Here is a 20,382-nt window from a genome sequence, read left to right on the forward strand (position 1 = left end):
TAATATCCATTATCATCACAAAATGTACACGCGCGTACTAAAAGCAATGCTGTCGGTTGTTGAACGCACGTCTTTGGTGATGTCGCAAACGATTTGTGACGGTCAATGACGCATCAGCCAGATTGCTGTACGAATTCTATCACAATTAGCACGCGCCGCTGAAAGAACCGATTCATATCACATTTAAATCATGTATAGATAACAGAGGGTATTTACTCGTTGGAGAAGTTTGATGGTATTTTAACTACACTTTTGACGTAGAAAACCATTGCTTTTTACTGTATTTACAATCTCACTTTTCCCCGATACAAAAAATGTAAGCCACGTTTTATTCGACATACGCGTTTTAGCAAACACATACAATCACAAAAGTATAATAGTAAAGTAATTAATACCATGGAAGTACCTCCATGTTAATACAGTCACCAGTAGGCCTACAATAGTATTATTAAAGTACAAAATAAGTACTAATGTACGGGTGACTCGAAATAACTCGTTCCAAAACGAACTATATTACAACAGCTTTATATTTCAGAATAGCCTAAACGTTACTAATAAAACACAATTACTAGAATTCGAGTGTATTCAATTTCTTCGTGAATTTTTAATAACATCACATACGTTTACTACATCAAATAAATCTTACTATAGCTGCTATGATTATTATCTTGAATAGATCTATTATACAATTGCATTGCTTGTTATTCTTTTTTATAAAGCGGAACAAAATAATATATTACATAATTTATTCATAAATCAATACAAATTTTAAACATGATTTTGACACGATATAGATACACCATTTAAATATTGAGATTATATAGCTTCGAATTATATCACAATTTATGTGAACCGATGGTTGACGCAATGACGATAAATGTAACGCAATACATATTAAAAACTGCTATGAACAAAAACATTGATCGAATATTTTACAGTGGTAATAACGAATTACGTTGTAAGGCAAACGAAACGAAAAAAACAGGAACACAAGAGCGAAGTTGCGTTAACTGCATAGATAAATTATCGGCCGTTTAAATCCATGGAGGAACATAGACATATCGATACGCGAGTATTGGACACGAATGATTGTGGCTTAGTTTACACTAATCGGTCATTCGCACACATAATATAAATGGTGATCCGCTTTTGTATAACAACTGCATATCTACGTGCTGGACATTTACCACAATTTTTAAACATTGTCAATGTGACTTTCTGCACGAGGGCACACTTTCATTTAAAACCAGTGTAGCCGGAAAAAATTAACTTAATTGACTGCATCAATGATAAAATTATCAGTCTTTTCCAGATCTAAATTTAGTCCGATATATAAGAGAACAATTTCAAATTGTATTTCGTAAATTGCTAAGAAAAACAAACCAAATGTTCTCCCAGTTAGTACGGTATAATTACCGAATACAGTAATTGTGGCTTAAAAACAAAACACTTCGTAACTTACACTGTCACGAATTCGAATATTAATAATTAGACATTATTGTGTGTATAATTTAGTAGTGCAAGTTAAATCTTCCCGGATTTTAGAAAATATTTGCGAACCTCGGTGGCATGGAAGCAACGATTGAACTAAATTGACAATCGTATTTAAATCTTATCTTATTTAACTAGAAAGACTTGTATTGAATCAATTTCTTCACGTCATATACATAGGAATATAATATCTATCAGCATATTTTTATATATACATATATATCTGTATTGAATGCTCAAGTAAACATATGGAACGCCATATGTGCCAATATTAAGCCAAATTGCCGCATTCATTATTTTGCAATTATATTTTATCTACAGTAGCAATTTGGACCAGGGAAGAGTGATATTACTGTACTCCTTGGTAAAGGCCATAATATTTAATTCATTCTTTTGAACATAGAAATTAGCGTTTTTAATCTATATAATATATGCAGACAATATCTTTACTTAAAAATAATTTCAATTTTAACATTATTAAAACATTTTACAATCACAATCAATTATGTTTTATTGCCTCGAGTATCTCTCAAAAATTCTTTTATATTTTGTTGTCAGGGTTAATTATTCTCTGGGTTGTTGGTTCCTTAAAAAGTGTTGCCATAGGGGGGTGATGGATGAGATGATGTGCCTGTATCGTTTGTTTTTCATAGCATTACTGGTGCTGGGTTGCCCTTCTTCATTCTGAAGGTGTCTGGCTGTTCCTGTGCTTTGGCAGGACCCAGTACTTTCAACTTCACAGCTGTAACGAAAACAGCGATTAAAACTATGGTGAATGTGTAATATTATGTTAGAAATAATATAGGCCTAAGTGATGCTTGGTGGTTGTAATGATGATGATGATGATGATGATGACGGCGATGATGATGACGATGATGGTAATGATGATGACGATGATGGTAATGATGGTGACGATGATGGTAATGATGTTGACGGCGATGATGACGGCGATAATGATAACGATGATGGTAATGATGATAACGATGATGGTAATGATGATGGTAATGATGATGACGATGATGATGACGGCGATAATGATAACGATGATGGTAATGATGATAACGATGATGGTAATGATGATAACGATGATGGTAATGATGATAACGATGATGGTAATGATGCTGACGATGATGGTAATGATGATGACGGCGATGACGATGATGGTAATGATGATGACGGCGATGATGATAACGATGATGACGATGATGGTAATGATGATGACGATGATGGTAATGATGATGACGATGATGGTAATGATGATGACGATGATGGTAATGATGATAACGGTGATGGTAATGATGGTGACGATGATGGTAATGATGATGACGATGATGGTAAAGATGACGACGATGATGGTAATGATGACGATGATGATGGTGGTAATGTTAATGACGATAACGGTAATGATGATGACGATGATGGTAATGATGATGACGATATGATGAAGACAATGTGATGACAACTGAATTAGTCCTGATAGTGTGGTGATGAGAATGACAATATAGATTTACGACATGGGAAAAATACTGTTATGATGACAATAATCATTATCATAAATGAATTGCTTCATTCAAACTATAATAAAACTACAAAACACACAACATTAAGTTATTTCTACACAGCATGCTTACAGGCACAATTATAACAACCACACATTTTCTAAACTGTCGAATCATGAATTAAATTCATAAAACTAAATTATATTAGTTGAAAACGATAATTACATGCTGTATAACATTATTGAAATATCACTTACGAAAATCACACACTTATACATCATTTTAAAGAAAGGTTTAAATGGTAAAACAATAATACGCAATTGCAATGTATTTAAATCACCCTATGGGGACTACAGTGATTTTGACTGTTATAATATACATTGTAAAATGCATTATTGCACAATAGCACTAATAATCATGACCCGGTTTTATTAGCCGGACACCTCTCGTGTAAAGCTGACTGTAGGCCTCTTTGTTCTGCTGCGATGATTGTGTTATTTTCGCCTATAATTTTTTTTTATTTCAAACTGATTTTAGAGGTCAGGTGTAAAAAAAAATGGTTCAGGTTGATTATTAAAGACAGAACAGGGAAGAATTTTAGCCTTAATGTATTCTTTAACATGCATTTTATGTCAAAATTATTCTGCTGAAGTTACTGCAGTAACTAAATGTATTTACTGCAATAACATGCAAAATTCAATAAACAGTGTATATGATGATGACGAAAAAAAACTTGTTAAATAATGAAATAGTATAATAGTAAAGAAAACGTAGTAGAATAATTTTGACATGGCTACATATGCTCTCTTTCTGGTATGGTACAACATTTAACATTCTAATGTGACATATATCATACATATTACAGGGTACAGTAAAATATTATGACAACTGGTTGATTAAAGCATGCAACACATAGAAACATTATAATATACAAATCATTGTAATCATGACAAATGGAGGCGGTGTACAGTAGTGCAGCAAGCCTCAAATAAGGGTCAAATGGAGAGAAAGCAACTCCCCACCCCTCTCCCCTAGAAAAAACCCACCGTCATAAGAGGGTGGGCTTATACCCGAGTGCGTGATGCGATTTAAAGCGCAACATGACAGTTTATTGTGCTCAACGTATGTATGATACATAGTGTATTGATTCAACGATTCAACATTCCACGAATATTTATATGTATAAATTTGGCATGTTTACGAGCTAGTATGAAACAATTTCAATAATTGACTTGGTTTCTGAATAACAGATGATTGATATAGGCTGATGCATTTATACAGAAATAATAATAATATATTATCTATATAAATAATAATTAAATAACTGTCTATAACCTAATTTTGATATTTGGTTACAGATGTATTGTCCCCAAAAAAAATGAAAAATGAAGATCATTACTTTGAGTATGTTATTTTGTAGTTTTAATAAGTTAATCACTTCGGCAGGAAAAAAAAAATTAAAACAAAAAAATGTTTTCACTTATAAAATGACAAAATAAATGGTTAAATTCAACCAAAAACCCATTTGCTGACATTCAATTTGACTATTTTTTTACAGTTTTTTCAGGTACTGTAAATACATTTTTTTCGATCAAAGTGGATAAAACTATTATGTGATATTAAAATGTCATATTCAACAAACATTTTTTTAGTCGCGTGGACGCGTGGTCGGTCGGTCTGTCGGTCCGGTATCACTATGCGTTTTAGCACGCGACTTATGGCTGTTGGCCTTGTTAATAATTATTTTTCCAGAGGGACAATACATCTTTAATAAACAGTCTACTCATAAACTATTTTAGTTGGTGAATATAGCTTAAACATACAGCTCTGCATTGTTTTAATTGGTTAATAATAGCTTTGAAACGTAAACAATCTGATCTTAAAATTTGTAATTGGTTAATAGCATGTTAGCTTTTAGCCGTACATTCATGCCACATATTATCATGCATGGCAAGTTGAAGCTGACACAAAAACTTACAGACTCCTGGATATTAAAAATTGAAGCATAAAAGAAGAATTAATAGAATAACAGGTTTAAGAATTTTTATGTGGTAACTAAAAACGAATAAAAAGACATAATTTACATATTTTGGTTTATACAAATTGAATAGCCTGACACATTGTATTACTGTAGGCTAATAACTGCTAATGGAAATAGATACAAACTGAATTAATTTCAAAATTCATTTGCATACAGGTGACAGATGATCAATTTTGACACATGATCAGCCCAGGGCTTTTATTGAATTCTAAGAAATTGACACAGTTGTTAACAGTAAAGATGGAATATTTCAATTATAGAAATATACAAAGAAAAAGGTGAAAGGTGAAGGAAAAGGTGAAAGGAAAGGTGAAAGGTGACAGGCAAAGGTGAAAGGTGAAGAGAAAGGTGAAAGGTTAAGGAAAAGGTGACAGGCAAAGGTGAAAGGTGAAGGGAAAGGTGAAAGGTTAAGGAAAAGGTGAAGGAAAAGGTGAAGGAAAAGGTGAAGGGAAAGGTGAAAGGTGAAGGAAAAGGTGAAGGAAAAGGTGAAAGGTGAAGGGAAAGGTGAAAGGTTAAGGAAAAGGTGAAGGAAAAGGTGAAAGGTGAAGGAAAAGGTGAAAGGTTAAGGAAAAAAATGGAGGAAGAGAAGTTTATTGAAAGAATGAGAATGGAATCAAAGATAATGAGTGGATGAGGAAGTGACTGTCGGAAAAGGGTGTGGGGGAGGGACGGGGAAGAAGTAAAAAATATTGATCAGTAGGAAAATGATGAAAGATGGGGCACATAAAAAAAGAGAAAGAAGAAATAGAGAAAAACTGTGGTGAAGAATAAGACGAAAGAAGAGAGTGGAAAAATGAATGGGATACTATGAGGAAAATACACAATGTAGAGGAAGAGGGGGGAGAGACAAAAAAGGGACAAATATTCAGTAGGAATAAACATGTGAAAATAATAATTAATAGATAGGAGGAAAGATAATAATAGATCCAATTACTGAAGTAATTTTATTATAGTTACTGCAGTAACAGCTGTATAAATGTATTGACTTCTATGCATAATGTTTTTCTAGCATACAATACATTGAGAAGGTCAAACAGTTTTTCTCACTGCGTGGTAATAAAGCATGTATGTAATAATTTCAGACATAATTCATGCTCAGTAAATCTGAATCTTTTCAACTAGTTATATGTCATTCCTATTAAGTAAAGACATAAAAGAAATGTATTTCATAAATACAGTATCTTATACATAAATATTGTATATACTTTTTAATGCATCTCAAATATTATTAGTAATACTGTGTATAATAGTGATTTACTTTATTACTGCAGTAAACTGCAGTATTTTTCACATGATCCCTTAAACTGACTACAATACATACATTAGAGATTGAGCTAACATAATTTAATGATAATTTTGTCCGTGGTTTTCTGGGTTAGAAACATTCTCATACACATAAACATGCCATTAGGACAAGCCATTCGAACGCTATAAAGTTAAAAATGAAAATGTAATACCATGACGATGGGAGTCTTTGGCTTGTTAGAGAGAACGACTCGTAACCAAAGCCCCTAGGAATTTCTGTGCTGTAATTCAAGGAACAGATATTATACAATAAAATTAGATTATATTTCAGATACAAATAACATTTTATTCCCAAAAAATGTCCAATATAATTCATATGAAATATATTGTACATTTTTTATATATATTGGCATGATAAAATCTTACCATGATCAAATATGTACACATCATTATTCATTAGTATGTGTATGATGAAGGTCTATCACAATCAAATACACATCATTATGGGCATGAAATCACATCACAACTAAATATGTACACATTACTATATATGGAAGTGATGAAAATGCACAATAATCAAATACTGTAGGTACATATTATTCCCATAATATGAATATTTCATTTTCGAATAAAATATACAGTATCTGTCGGATACTAATCAATTTCTGCTTTGCGTAAGTACAAGTTTCATTGCGGATCAGTTGCCATAGAAACAGGTCAATGACCCTAAAGTTAACACCACATTTACGAATGTCTGAGCAATCAACACCAACGATGATGAGATTTTTGTGACTTACGATTCATGTTGTGAAAGGTAAATGAAGCAGAAATGAAAAAGAATTATGTACGTTTTAAATGCAATTGAACAAAGTTCAAATTGAATGTTTACTATAGTTTTATGTTTATGAAAAATGTTAAAGATAATACAGTAGAATCCTTCTTTGGGACATCCATATTAAGGGGACACTTGTTAAACAAACGATGGGCTAGTACATATGCTTTTACACTAGGGCCTACCAATATTTAGGGGACACCTTTAATACTAAGGGGATACTTTTTCGTTAAAAACAAGAAGCTATCTTTACTGACAACTCCTATTTAGGGGGCCCACTATAGTATAAGAAGACATTTTGTCCTGAAGGTCTCCTTGCTATGTATGTCTATATTTCATTAAAAACAACATTATTTATTATTAAACCTTGGAGAGTTTGTAGAGGTCCTATAAGTCGAACCATGCCCCTTAACAAATATATTTTAGCAAAATTTGTAACCTTTAATCCACTTTCTTTTGTGAATAAATATCAATTAATTAAAATGAATACATTTAATTGTTTAGTTTAGTTTATACTGTAGAAATGTTCACAACATTTGCTGCATTCAACAAATGAATGAATTTAAATTTATGTAGTGTTCGTGTGATTTCTTATGCTGATAGGCGGGTTATATTGAATACAGCTGGTAAAGCAATTGCCTTATAAAAACTCAATGGCATATTACATTATAAAATACATCAACAAAAAACGAGCTCAATAATATTATGATAATATTGTATCATTGTAAACCTGAGCTTTTAGTTTCAACCAGTTGTTATTTGGTATGATGGTGATGATATTAAAACGTGGCACACAGCTGCTGGAGGATACTTCATTTAGTATTCCTGCTAATATTTCATTGATTTTTCCTAATCAATAATAATTTAACTTTATACGAATATAATTTTTTAAAACATAAAGTTTGTCAGAGATGGAAATGGAATATCAGGTGTTATAAAGTGTCATGCATTAAACCATTCCTATACTGCATGGAATTTTTTTTTTTTGAATATAAAATAAATTACAGATATTATACAAATAAATAAATCTTACCATATTTTATCAACTCATATTCTGATCAGTACTAGTATCATTAATTATTATTATTAGTTTCACAAAATTACTTACTAAATTAATGAAAGGAATATAATAGTATACAGTCGACTCTACCAATACCTGACCCTCTGGAAACTCTCCCAATACCATACGTTTCGTGAGTTCTAAACAGTCCCAAATTTCTTTTTACCATTAAAACACATTCCTAACACCAGACATTTCTGGTCAGCCCAAAGGTGTTGGGAGAGTTGACTGTACATGGATTACTAGCCAATCATAGACAATATATGCTAAGTATCTATGGGTAGACAAGGTAGACAAACCTAGAAAGTATCTAAAACATCCCTACTAAAATAAAATCATGAAGGCCTTCATGGTGTAACCCTATATTGGATGGCAAACTAAAAGAAAAAACATGCTATCAAATATGGTGGTATGATGTCTTAAAACATGACTGAGATAACTACGCTCTCATCTTTAGTATAAATCAACAAGGATTAATACATAATCAAATTTTGAATAGAAAGAAAGAAACTGTAAACCATAATAGTGATCAAATAAATAAATGAATAGATCGGTAACGGTAAAGATGAGAAATCTGTGAGAATGAAAAATCTTTAATATCAAATAGCAAACAAATAGCGAATTGGAGAATGATATGATGCTGTTTATACTGCTGTAATTATAAATAAAAGCATTCTTAAACAAAGAACATTGGTTTCAATCATTGTATGGACAAGCATAGAGGAAGCCACAGCCACAACAAATTTTGTTAAAGAGAATTATAGCCATGAAAGCATTTAAAATTGACATTCATTTTTTCGTAATGTTTAATAATATAGAAATTAAATTGAAGCCTTTACACATCTTTTGTCGTGTGTTGACATGGTCATAGCAACCAGTAAAGTAGACAGATGTACTCTATCATAGCAACCAATTTTCTGCAACAGCAACCACTTTTTGACAGAAGCGCTGCTCCATAGCAACAAGTATGTTGTCAGAGTCATGAGCATTCTATATAAAGCAATTTGTTACCTAAATGTGCCATGGCAACCAATTTGTTGACATTTGCGCTATTTCATCATAGCAACCAGTCAGTTTATGGAAGCAACCTGACTACATATTCTGTCAAAGAATACATGCTATCGAAACATGTCAAGAAATAAAACCATTTGTGTTCCATGAATTCTAGAAATTAGAATAAGAATTTATGTAATAAAAATAGATATTTAGTTGATACGTACCGTAACCTATTCCTTGGAGATAATAACGGAAAGACTCAGCAAGTTTGGAGGGTTGCTCCTCAAGGATCATGCCACCACAGTCTGAGATGTTAACCCAAGTGGATTTTGCTGGATCTAACCGTCCGTTCATCTCAACCTTTAAACAAAATTAAACTTTATTTAAGTATTATAATATTTTTTGTAATTAAGGACAGAGATACCCAATTTGTCCTGAAAAATGGTCAACAATTTAATCATATCATAACAATTTTAATATCAAAATAAATAAAATGGTTTCTTTACATCTTTGTTTATGGAATTAAAATAAATATTATATTGAAATTTTAATAATTTCCAAACTGTTATTTTCATCAAATAAGATTGCATTAAATTTCAAATGCCAAAAACAAAAAATTGAGTTATGTTTTTATTTTATGGCTTCAAACAACCACTCTACTCCTACATTCTCATAAAGAGACCTAGGTTGATAAGCAAAACATCTTAACTTGAATCCAATAAGTGCATTTAGCCGGCCATGTCGTAGAAATAAACATAAATTCAACTATGTTGATGTAGTTTTATTTTACTCATAATAAGAATAAAAGAATTACTATTATTGATATACATCTTAAAAGAAATGTTGTCGTAAAATGTTTATATCATCTTGGAGCAGAAATGTAAATTTAAATCTGTGTAGACCAAGTTTGTGTAGTTTTATTTTATTCATAATAATAAAAACATTACTACTGATGTTATACATCTTAACTTTGATGCACGCACACACACACAAAAAGATATGTTGTTGTAAAGTGTTGTATATCAACTTGAAGAGAATATCACAAAAATGAAACAAAAAAATCAAAACTTCTTTCATTGCTTTCGGTTTTTCCAGCGATTATGACTCCCTCAGCTCTCAGTTGTGTACATGATTTTTATGCATACAAATTTAACACATGAATGAAACATAGTAGGTCAATTCATCCATTATATAATTAAATTTAATAACTAGGTAATTAATCTAATTTATTCGAAGGCCAACAAATTAACAGATGAGAACATTTGGCACAATCTTCCAACGATGACCACGTACAAAATGAGGGTGCTTTGATTTGCTATATACTTTGTTGTAAATGTAACATATGTTACTAAATATATTCCCACCTGTTAATTCCACATGGAACAGGGGGAGGTAGAACAAAAGATGGGATATTAAGGCAGATACGTTAATGTTGTAGCAATTTAGTTGATATTTGCGAGCCTAGAGGGTTTAATTATTGTAAGGCTTAAACATCATTTATGTAAACTAATTCAATTCTTTCACAGTACCTAGAAAGTCATTTCAAAAGGTCAATGAAATCCCAATTCTCTTATCTCTTCTTCCGCAGTATGAGATAGGTTTTTTTTAACATTCATTTTAAGCTAGAGGGAGACAAACAACTTTATGGTCTGAAATTTTAAGAGAGGGAGCTAGAGAGAAAAATGTATAGAGAGATGAGAAAATAATTCCTAGGTTGTATACGAGTGATGAATACAACCATTACACTCCAACATTATCTAAAGACATTTGAATAAATTTTTTATTTCCTCTTTGTACTGAGGGGTCTCTTCCATACAAGTCTGTCTTCCCATGGTAAAGCATACTGGAAGACAACTACTCTTTTTGAATAGTGCACAAACAACGTAGTGCTTTACTCAACAGGAGACATGTATGTGAGTTTTTCGCAGTACACAGAATTATTATTAATAACAAATCTAGTCCAAGGAATAGTACTCACAGTGTCGTTAATGTGTGGAGAGTTTTTACCACATATAAGCATGGTGTTGCACTTGAGTGTTCTTGCATTTTTCTTCTTATTCTTGTCTAACTCTCGTACAATATTAAGATCTGTCCTCCTATAACAAAATAAGAAAGAAGGATGGGAAGGGTCTTTCATTCTCTCCAAAGATATCATACATATAAGTATAATTGTCATTTTAATTTTTAATAATTCTCCTTTTGATTAGTATAATACTTACTTGATATAGGTGTTGATAAACTGTGCTAAGTTTGCAGAATTCACACTTTTTGCAAGATTTTCTCTATACACAGCTACTAAGTCATGATTTGATTCAAGAGTTTTCTGTTAAAATAAACATAAAACACTTTTTAGGCATTCCGCCAAGGTGTGACAAAAATGAAGTTCATGACTAAAGGTCAATTTACACAGACGATCGGTAACGGTATACAAATTTTTAAAAACGTGGTGCGGTTCTCTGCTCAGGAGAGATACAGAAGCTACTTGGTTTTCCGCTTTAAATACCGCTCGTCTGTGTAAATGTTCCTTTCCTTCAATAAAGTAGTTCCTTATTTACAATTAATTCATACCCACTGGACTAATTTCTTACTACATACATAGTTACTTCATCATGTTTGTAGTATACAAACGTATGATGGTTTTCTATAAGCTATTAACTTAGCAGATAACTGAAACAATAGACCAAACATTAATCGATCAAATCAATATAATAAGATTGAATTTTTTTTAACCGTTTAGGAAACTGATTCATATGAAACCTAAAAACTACCAAACCAGAACAAAACCAACATAACTGCATTTACCAGCAATTTAAGGTGCAATTATCAACTATTATTACCTTGCCAAAATAATGCCAAAGCAGGTACTCTTGTGTGAAATTCGTCATTCCTTTACCTTTAAGGTAAAATGATGAAAACTGAAAGGAAGACAAAATAATAGTACATTATAATATAACGATCAATCAACCAATCTACAATATAAGAATCATTTTCAGCAAACCGTATCATTATCATTTATCATTATTATTCATTACATTATCAATAGAGTAGAACTCCTATTTATGTAAACAAATTCAATTCTTTCATAGTACATAGAATGTCATTTTAAAAGGTCAATGAAATCTCTCTATTCTATACTCTCAATTCTCTTATCTCTTCTTCCGCAGTATGGGATTGGTTTTCTTTTACATTCATTTTATTAGCTAGAGAGAGAAATGGTCTAAAAATGTACACTAAGCCATGATGATTGTAATAGATATGATAGATGAGAAAACAATTCCTTTTTGTTGCAACAAAGTGTTTTCTTAATGGGGGTGGCCTCTGAATTGGGAAAGTGTTTAAACATATACTTTCCGTCGTTATTTTCACAGGAAAGTGTCCCTTTAATAGGATTGTCCCAATCGTTCTAATCGTTAATCACAAATTACCTTTTGATGTCCCCACTCTGACCATGTTGCAGTTGACGCGACACAATTTATAAGTGTGAGTCCTCGTACGTATGTATGATGCTCCAACTAGATACAGAAAGCAATCATAATAAACAAGTAATAGTCATTAAAAAATGCACAATTCAAAGTTCAACTGAAGATCTATAAATTAAAAGCAATCAATTTTAGCAAAATAATAGTAATATCAGGTCAAAGTTCAAATAAATTAAAGCAGAGCAATTATAACAATATGTCAATGCAGATATGGAACCTCTATTAAGGGGACACATTCGGAATCCAGCAATGTTCCTTAATCTATATAAAACATTTTTAAATTTACCTCAAATCTAGCTAAAATATTGGCACCAGCACCAACTCCAAAACCAACAAACTCTTTAATTCTAATAAAAAAGAAGTTAACACTAGTAAAAAATTAATAACGTGAAGTGACGATTATAAAACTAAAATGCAATAAATATTTTTACATTAACCTTTCTAGTATGTTACTATGTTGGTTAATTTCACAATTGCAACGATACAAAGGCAGATTCAATTTATTTCATATTCTCCATAATTGCTTTTTACAAATGATGCGTAGCATTGCCACCAAAACGCCAATCAGGTGTTCTTGAACTCTGTAAAAGTTCTAGATTGATCTAATCAATCTGGTTCAAACTAAATTGTATTTCATTATTAAAGAGACACAGATTGACAAAATTATGTATGAAATGTGGAGAGAGAGCGCTATCTATTATTAAGATTTTCCAGATATGAGTTTACTCTATGCAGACAATTCTTGTGTAGTATCACGTATAGCAGCAATAAAAATCGCTTCTGCTGCACATGGGATGACAAATTGTCAGAAGACCCAACATTACAATTCATTACGTTCGATCATGTACTGTATAGGGTCTGTTTTAAATTATTTGTGCTCAATTGGGAAAATTCGGATTAGGCTTCCTATGAACCCGCGGCAGCTGCAGTGCTGGACCAATCTACCAAAAGATGTGCTCATGAGATACAGCACTTGCCAGTTCTTATTCTATGACGTTATCCAAATTCCTTCACTTGCACTGATGAAGGGCTAGTGTTGCCCGAAAGCTCTGCTAACTTTTCTGGCTGTTTTACTTTATCGTTTTGATTTAGCCTTTCGCTTTTTTTTTTGTATTTCCATTGAGATCCAGCCACTGATACCCACAGCATTGTCATTTTTTTCAGTAATTTGCCTTTGAATTTATTATTTATATTATTATATATATTTCCCCTCAATATTAGGTATTAACTCAATACATTTTTAAGTATTTTCCTTAAATTGTATTCATTTAAATAGGAGATTTTCCTTAATTTTAAGGGGGTAGCCTAGTGTGAATGGGATGGTGAATACAGCCACTGAGTCTCCGGTCTATAACTCCCTATCAGAGAAGATATTTGCATAATGCCAGTTTCAATTGATCATTATAAAAATAACCTATTTTTCACATCTTGTAAAACAAGGTTAGCATTTAAATAGAATAATCATACAAAATAGAATTGATTGAACATTTTCAATTAACTCAAATATTTATGAATATACTGCATTTTCACTGTAAACTCCAAAATAGTGATTTCAGATGAAATAGAATTTACAATATTTTTTCAATCAGAATTCAAATACTATATTTAGTTTTTTAACATTTAATATAAATTAAATTCCCTCGATCAGTGAATATTAGTGATTGATAAATTTCAATGCGTTTGAACAATATTTTTTAACAGCACTTGTTAAATGTCAGAAATTCAATACAAATTCTATATACAAATTATATGAATAATGTACATACAATTTCAAGGGTATAGTGATCATATACGAGGTTAGATATTTTTACAATTACTAATAAATTTATTATGAGTGAAACAGTTCCAATTGAATAAATACACTTTTATTTGTGAATGTCAGGAAGCAGTCACAGATTAAAATATATAGTACAATAAATTACCCAAAATGCTGCAGTACAGGAAGTATCATCTCCGCTAATCCGTCCATATCTGGGTACACATAACTGAAATAATTAAAAACAATTAAATGTTTACAAATAATATATTAACTACAGGTAATTAAAATATTTCATTCATCTTTATTAAAGAGATTTTTAAACATTATTTTATAGGTGGGAAGCAGGGGAAGGAGGGAGAGGGGAATTTTTTCTTTTTTATAATAAACTTTCTATTTAATTAACACATAATATGCAATGCAAATATATATTTTTCAACAATTTTCCTCCTCTATTTATTCAAAGCTACTGAACAACTATTGAATTTAATCAAATAAAAATTGTTCATTCACCATAATGTATGTTTACACAGTTTGCATGACAAACCAAGAAATAGTGTTATTTATTACAAGTTGATATAATATACTAAAGTGTCATAGTTTTAGGTGATAAATAATTTTTCAAGTTATGCCAAATTAGCTAGGAGAGCTTTATACCTTCTAAAATGGAATTCTGATACTAGAAATGCAAGAATATTTTACCCTTGTGGTAGTGCTGGGGAGTCTCTATGTTGCCCAGGTGCATTCAGGTGGTAAACACAAAAATTCTTTAGAATTGGTTGCATGTCGGGAAAGTTAAAAAATCCCTGGAAGCAGGTGACATCTGAAATATAAATTATTTGTTTTTCTATGAAACTAAATTATAAAAAATAAAACCAAGAAAGTATGTATATGGCAGGAAGTAAGGTATTAAAATGATACATCTATAGAATTGCAATACATAAATACATCCGTGGAAAAATACACGGATAAACATTTGAAACAATTGAGGAAGATGGGAATAGATTAAAGGATTAAATTCTGCATGAGACAGCATTCCTTGCGGAAAACAAGTACTTTGTTCGTTAATAAAACTACAAACAATGAAAAAAATAAATAAAAAACAATATATATGCTCGTGTATAATCACCCCAATTTAGGCTAAATTTGGACACAAGACACTGGTAAATTGTGGGGGAATAACCTGTGGCTTGCAACCTAACTGGACTGAATTGCACACAGGTGTTGACGGCACATACAATAACTTTCTACTCCCCTAAGTGTCACTTTGTGTCAAGTGCTGCCACTAAATGGCGCCCGTCAACCAACTAACTGCACAGTACTGTATAATGTCATTTTCTAACTTTCACCAAATTACGTACCAAGGCCCACGATATTTCTTTGACCGTAAAGGCAGAACAGACCACATACAGAAGTAGTGCATTAAGTTGGATTAGGGCCTTGCATTGTTTACTTACGATTTAAGCCTATGTCATGGTATGTTAATAATGCTGGTTTTGAGCGATTTCCTTGGATGGCAACGTGCATGGTACCATTCCCACAGTGTATGTCCTCTTCCTGTAAACAAAAAGCAATTTCATTAATTAATTTTCACAGATTCTGAGATGTATGTTCATTGGAACTTATTACCATAAACAAAGCTTGGTATTTAGATGGGGAAAGAGAGGGGTTTTAGATTGAAGAAGGGGGGGGGGGGGGGGTTTAATGTGGTGTGTGGGGGAGAGATAAAGATTTACATGTTACAGTCTAACGAAGATAATAGGAATTTTATTGGCTTTTTTCTGTATTAGGAAATGTTATATTTTGGCCTTTTCTTTTTAACAAAATCAAATTTTATAATAGGGTTTAAAGGTCAACACAGAATACTGAAGAGTTAATATTTGCATTGTCATGTATAGAGCAATTACAATGACTTTGTTGAAACAATTCAAATACTAAGGTAGATCAAAACAAAGTCAATGATCGTAACCTTGGAATACATCAAACCACAACAGGATGTTTTATAATATTTAATAAAAGTAATATTGTTTACTAAGATCATTTTAAAGCTCTGTCTACACTATCAAACTTTATGTGACAAAAAATGTGATGTGTCCATATATGGACATGATGACATCATATCACTACCATATTTAACCACATCACTTCCATATTTGGTCTCATCACATTTTTTTTTCAAACTATGTCAGTAGTTTGATAGCGTAGATAAAGCTTTACTGTACCTTTGGTGTGAACACAGATCATAGTTTAATTTTGTGTGAATATTATAGGTGTGAACACAGGCTATTTGGTTTGAACACAGATTTTGTATGCGGACCTTGGTATATAGCGTGAACACAGATTGTGTGCGCGGGACTGTCAAGATATTGAGTGCAATTTCAATATTACATTATTGACCAATATTCCCATTTCTAGTTCAAGTACAAACATTTTCTAGACATCAAAGTACTAATAAACTAAACTTGTCAAACAACAAGTTCTTTTCAATTTGAAATTGATCCTAGATGTAATGTGAAAGGTATTTAATGTAAAGGATCACCTTTCCTACAAACACACGATTGCGTTTCCTGCTTTTATACTTCATGTTACATTTTTTGACAGACATTTTAAAATTACCTGTCCTTTCAAATTACTGTAAGTTTTAATTTTTAGCATACTGTAGTTACTAATAGTAATAGCCAACTTTACGACAAGCACAAATCAAACATTGTAGCAGAATTGACAAGTGTCCAATAAACCATGTGTTTTTTTTTATAAAGCTTGAAGGTAATGAAAAAATTATGTCATAGTTTATCCAAATTATTTGTTTTGAATCTACAGAAATTCCTTTAATCAGAGCATTGCAAACTGTTGCAAACAGTTCATTAATGAAGGATCGAGGGATGCTTCATAAAGTGAAAAATTGGTATTGCAAAATGGGAAAATGACTTTTTCATTGTAAATTTCAAAATTGTGAGGCATCTCAGCCGACCTGCTTTCCCCCTCTCCCTGCAGGATCTGCCATGATACCCTATCTAAAACATATTACAGTACATATTCTATTACTTTCAAACTTAAATTCCAAACATTTATTCTTGACAAACGAATACTGGAAATTCACACCTTTTATTTAACTAAAAGGTTAATAGCTTTAAATCCTGTCATTTCATCGATTTAAAACTTGACACCATCAATTAAAAAACAGTTTAATATGTCATTCTAAGTGACATTATTTTTGGCTTGCAATCTCATGTACAAAATCTACTTTATAAACTTAACTAAATCTTACTGTACAATCAAAAGCATCTACATTATTTATACTTTGTTTGATTATTGGTATGACTAGTACTGTAGTAGTACTAAGGTACCAGTTATATTAAACACTTGGTTTATGGAATTCAGAAACAATTTTATCAACACTTGTAATTAATATCACAGGTTCTTAAAATAATTTGACAAATTAACATAATTCAGCAAAATTTAATTTATATAAATAACAGTACTATATTGAGTTGACATTTAAATGTAACAGTACACATTAATATTAACTGGTTGGAATGGAAGTTCAATGAGGAGGTATAGGAAATCTTGCAGCGTACACATACAGTATGCATCATAAAAGCCAAGGAGAGCCTTCAACGTACCGATACAATAAGCCCATATTGGGGTAAAAATCCACCCTATAACTTTGGAGAAATGTTTACAAGTTTAGTTCCCACTGTATATACAGTAAGTAAGCCCACAATAACAAAGTTAGCAACCATCGTAACAACATTATTATTTGTGTTTCTTACCTGATACTGTGTTCCATTAGTATCTGTGAGTAGTGGTGAATCAGAATCGAAGCCACTGAAGGATCGAGGTTTTGTGTCGGTCACCGTCACTGCTTCAAGTGAGAAGTCATCATCATCCTCCTCAAATCCAAGTTTAGAATACGACATGATGACACAAGATGTAATGGTATGCTACTGGATTAAGATCCTGCTGGTTCGAATCAATAAAATGGCAAGAAAAAACAATTATAACATTATTTACTGTACACTAAACAGTACTACTGTACTGTAATTATTAACGGTGGTAGTAACAACAACTAAATGTTTACGTACAGGACAGTACTGTAAAGGACATCATCTATTCTAGCCTAGGCCTAGTTTATAATATAATACTAGCTATAGGCCTTTCTGACTTACTAATACTAGGCCTAACCTACCAACAGCCTACACTACACTCTGGGCATATACAGTAGCTATGCCTATGCCAATATGCCTATAGGCCTAGTTAGTATATGAGTACTGTGACTAGGTTGCCGCACATCAAAAGCTCCCCACGTTTTGATCAATTAACCACCAAACTTGTTTACATCAGCTGTTATGTTAAGTTCTAAAGCTAGGAATTTTAACTCTTATTACTGGTAGTAGTAGTCTTAGTTAAGTTAGTATTTTGTTAAACTTAAATATGTAGCCTACAGTAGGCTAGGCCTAGCCAGGCATAGAGTAGGCCTAGGCCCCTAGTATATGTGTTATGCGCGATTTGAACAATTTAAAATTGCGCAAAGAATTCCTTGCGCAATTTGAATTGAAACATCTGTTTCAAATTGCGCAAGCAACGTATTAAATTGCGCAAGTAATCTGCAAATTGCGCAAGGTTTTTCGGCAGATTGTGAAATCATGCACACCCATATTTTTATAGTAATTTCTAAGAATGATTAAAAATTAAAGATAATATCGCATTTCCTTATTTTAATAGTGAAAATGTTGTTATTGTTAGCATACCAACGAAGACCCGACAAAGGAAAACGAAGCGGTGGTGTTCCCCGCGGCGGGCGGCTATACTACTCTAGCCTACTACTGGCTATGTTTTGATAGCAAGTCTAAATGGTGGTGGCGGTAGACTATGTTGTGTATTACTGCCTTAATTTTTGTTATTTTTACATTCATTTTGATTTATTTCAAGTTACAATGAGTGATAATATTATTTAATTGTGTATGCCATTTATGTTGTGTATTATACACATGTTATCTTCGCATTTATTATGTTTCATTTTGAGTTATTAGTTTCCAATAAATTATTATTGTTAACCAATCGTCGACGTTAGCACGCATTCTGGTAGAATTCTGTTGCGCAATTTGACAATTTTACAAATTGTGCAGCGCAATTTGAAATTGCGCAAGGATTTTCTTGCGCAATTTGAAATTGCGCAAGTTGATTGCGCTATTTGAAATTGCGCAAGAAAATCCTTGCGCAATTTCAAATTGCGCAAGAATTCTTTGCGCAATTTTAAATTGCGCAAGGAATTTTTTGCGCAATTTCAAATTGCGCAAATCGTTCAAATCGCGCATAACATATGTATTAATTAAATAAAAACTTTAAAAATGTATTTCTGAAATCTATATAGTTATATCTTATTCTGCGTAACATTATGTACTGTAGTGTAATAAATATATATATATGTTTATTACAAATTACTTAAAATGTTTCTAAGCTAGGCCTAGCTACCCACTAAATAACTTCATTCGCCCCCGACTCGAGGGCGAAAAGGTGGCGTTATCATCTTACTCTGACTGTAGCAATGTCAGGCCTAACTATTCTACATTAAACTCGCAGTTGCCCTCATAAAAAACGATCACTGTCATAATCAAAACAATTAAAGAAAAAGGTGCTTACAATGTTTAGATTCAGTTAAGATTTGACGAAGGTCTCTTGCAATGAAAAAACGTTTTTTTTTCCACCGGATAAATACCTCGCGACTGACTATTTTTTTCCTCTGATCGAATAATCAAAAATAGCACACGAGACGAATCCACTATCAACAGCTAGCTCTTATAATTTAAACATTGGGGAGCACATATTAAAAATAAACGCTGAATTGATAAAATAGTTTTGGTTTAATAACAATAACATAAGGCCATGTACAATTTATATAACTAATCATGAAACAAGCATTTATCATTCATTATCAAAAATGTAGGCAATAATAATAGAGCACACACTTAGTTTACTTCCC

The 20,382-nt window shown here is 32.0% G+C and overlaps 2 protein-coding genes across 5 annotated transcripts; both read right to left on the bottom strand.

Moving 5' to 3' along the window:
• Positions 1 to 966: 966 nt before the first annotated feature.
• LOC144850584 (protein NDRG3-like) lies at positions 967 to 20,148 on the bottom strand. Of its 4 annotated transcripts, none has more exons than XM_078707889.1 (13): positions 20,043 to 20,148; positions 18,173 to 18,359; positions 15,857 to 15,956; positions 15,102 to 15,222; positions 14,566 to 14,628; positions 12,930 to 12,990; positions 12,590 to 12,676; positions 12,002 to 12,079; positions 11,384 to 11,487; positions 11,143 to 11,260; positions 9,389 to 9,524; positions 6,489 to 6,557; positions 967 to 2,233 (listed from the first exon to the last, which is right to left on the bottom strand). In XM_078707889.1, exons 2-12 carry the CDS (start codon positions 18,317 to 18,319, stop codon positions 6,514 to 6,516), a joined length of 1,059 nt encoding a protein of 352 aa, XP_078564015.1. In that variant the 5' UTR covers positions 18,320 to 18,359; positions 20,043 to 20,148; the 3' UTR covers positions 967 to 2,233; positions 6,489 to 6,513. The 4 variants fall into 4 exon arrangements, with proteins under 4 accessions (XP_078564015.1, XP_078564013.1, XP_078564014.1 ...); XM_078707890.1 differs by lacking the exon at positions 967 to 2,233 and adding an exon at positions 4,907 to 4,974; XM_078707887.1 differs by lacking the exon at positions 6,489 to 6,557.
• On the bottom strand, positions 2,250 to 3,229 carry LOC144850426 (uncharacterized). Its single transcript, XM_078707702.1, has 2 exons — positions 3,216 to 3,229; positions 2,250 to 2,953 (listed from the first exon to the last, which is right to left on the bottom strand). Exons 1-2 carry the CDS (start codon positions 3,227 to 3,229, stop codon positions 2,299 to 2,301), a joined length of 669 nt encoding a protein of 222 aa, XP_078563828.1. The 3' UTR covers positions 2,250 to 2,298.
• Positions 20,149 to 20,382: the final 234 nt, after the last annotated feature.

Source organism: Antedon bifida, chromosome 8, assembly GCF_963402885.1.
Source record: "Antedon bifida chromosome 8, ecAntBifi1.1, whole genome shotgun sequence".
NCBI lineage: Eukaryota > Metazoa > Echinodermata > Crinoidea > Comatulida > Antedonidae > Antedon > Antedon bifida.

Excerpts from the sequence above, each read along its gene's own strand:
- LOC144850584 (XM_078707887.1), bottom strand. The coding sequence starts at position 18,319 with ATGTCGTATTCTAAACTTGGATTTGAGGAGGATGATGATGACTTCTCA. Across the intron at positions 15,957-18,172 it reads CTAATGGAACACAGTATCAG|GAAGAGGACATACACTGTGG; the intron begins GTAAGAAACACA and ends TTTTGTTTACAG. Across the intron at positions 15,223-15,856 it reads CCATGACATAGGCTTAAATC|ATGTCACCTGCTTCCAGGGA; the intron begins GTAAGTAAACAA and ends TTTATATTTCAG.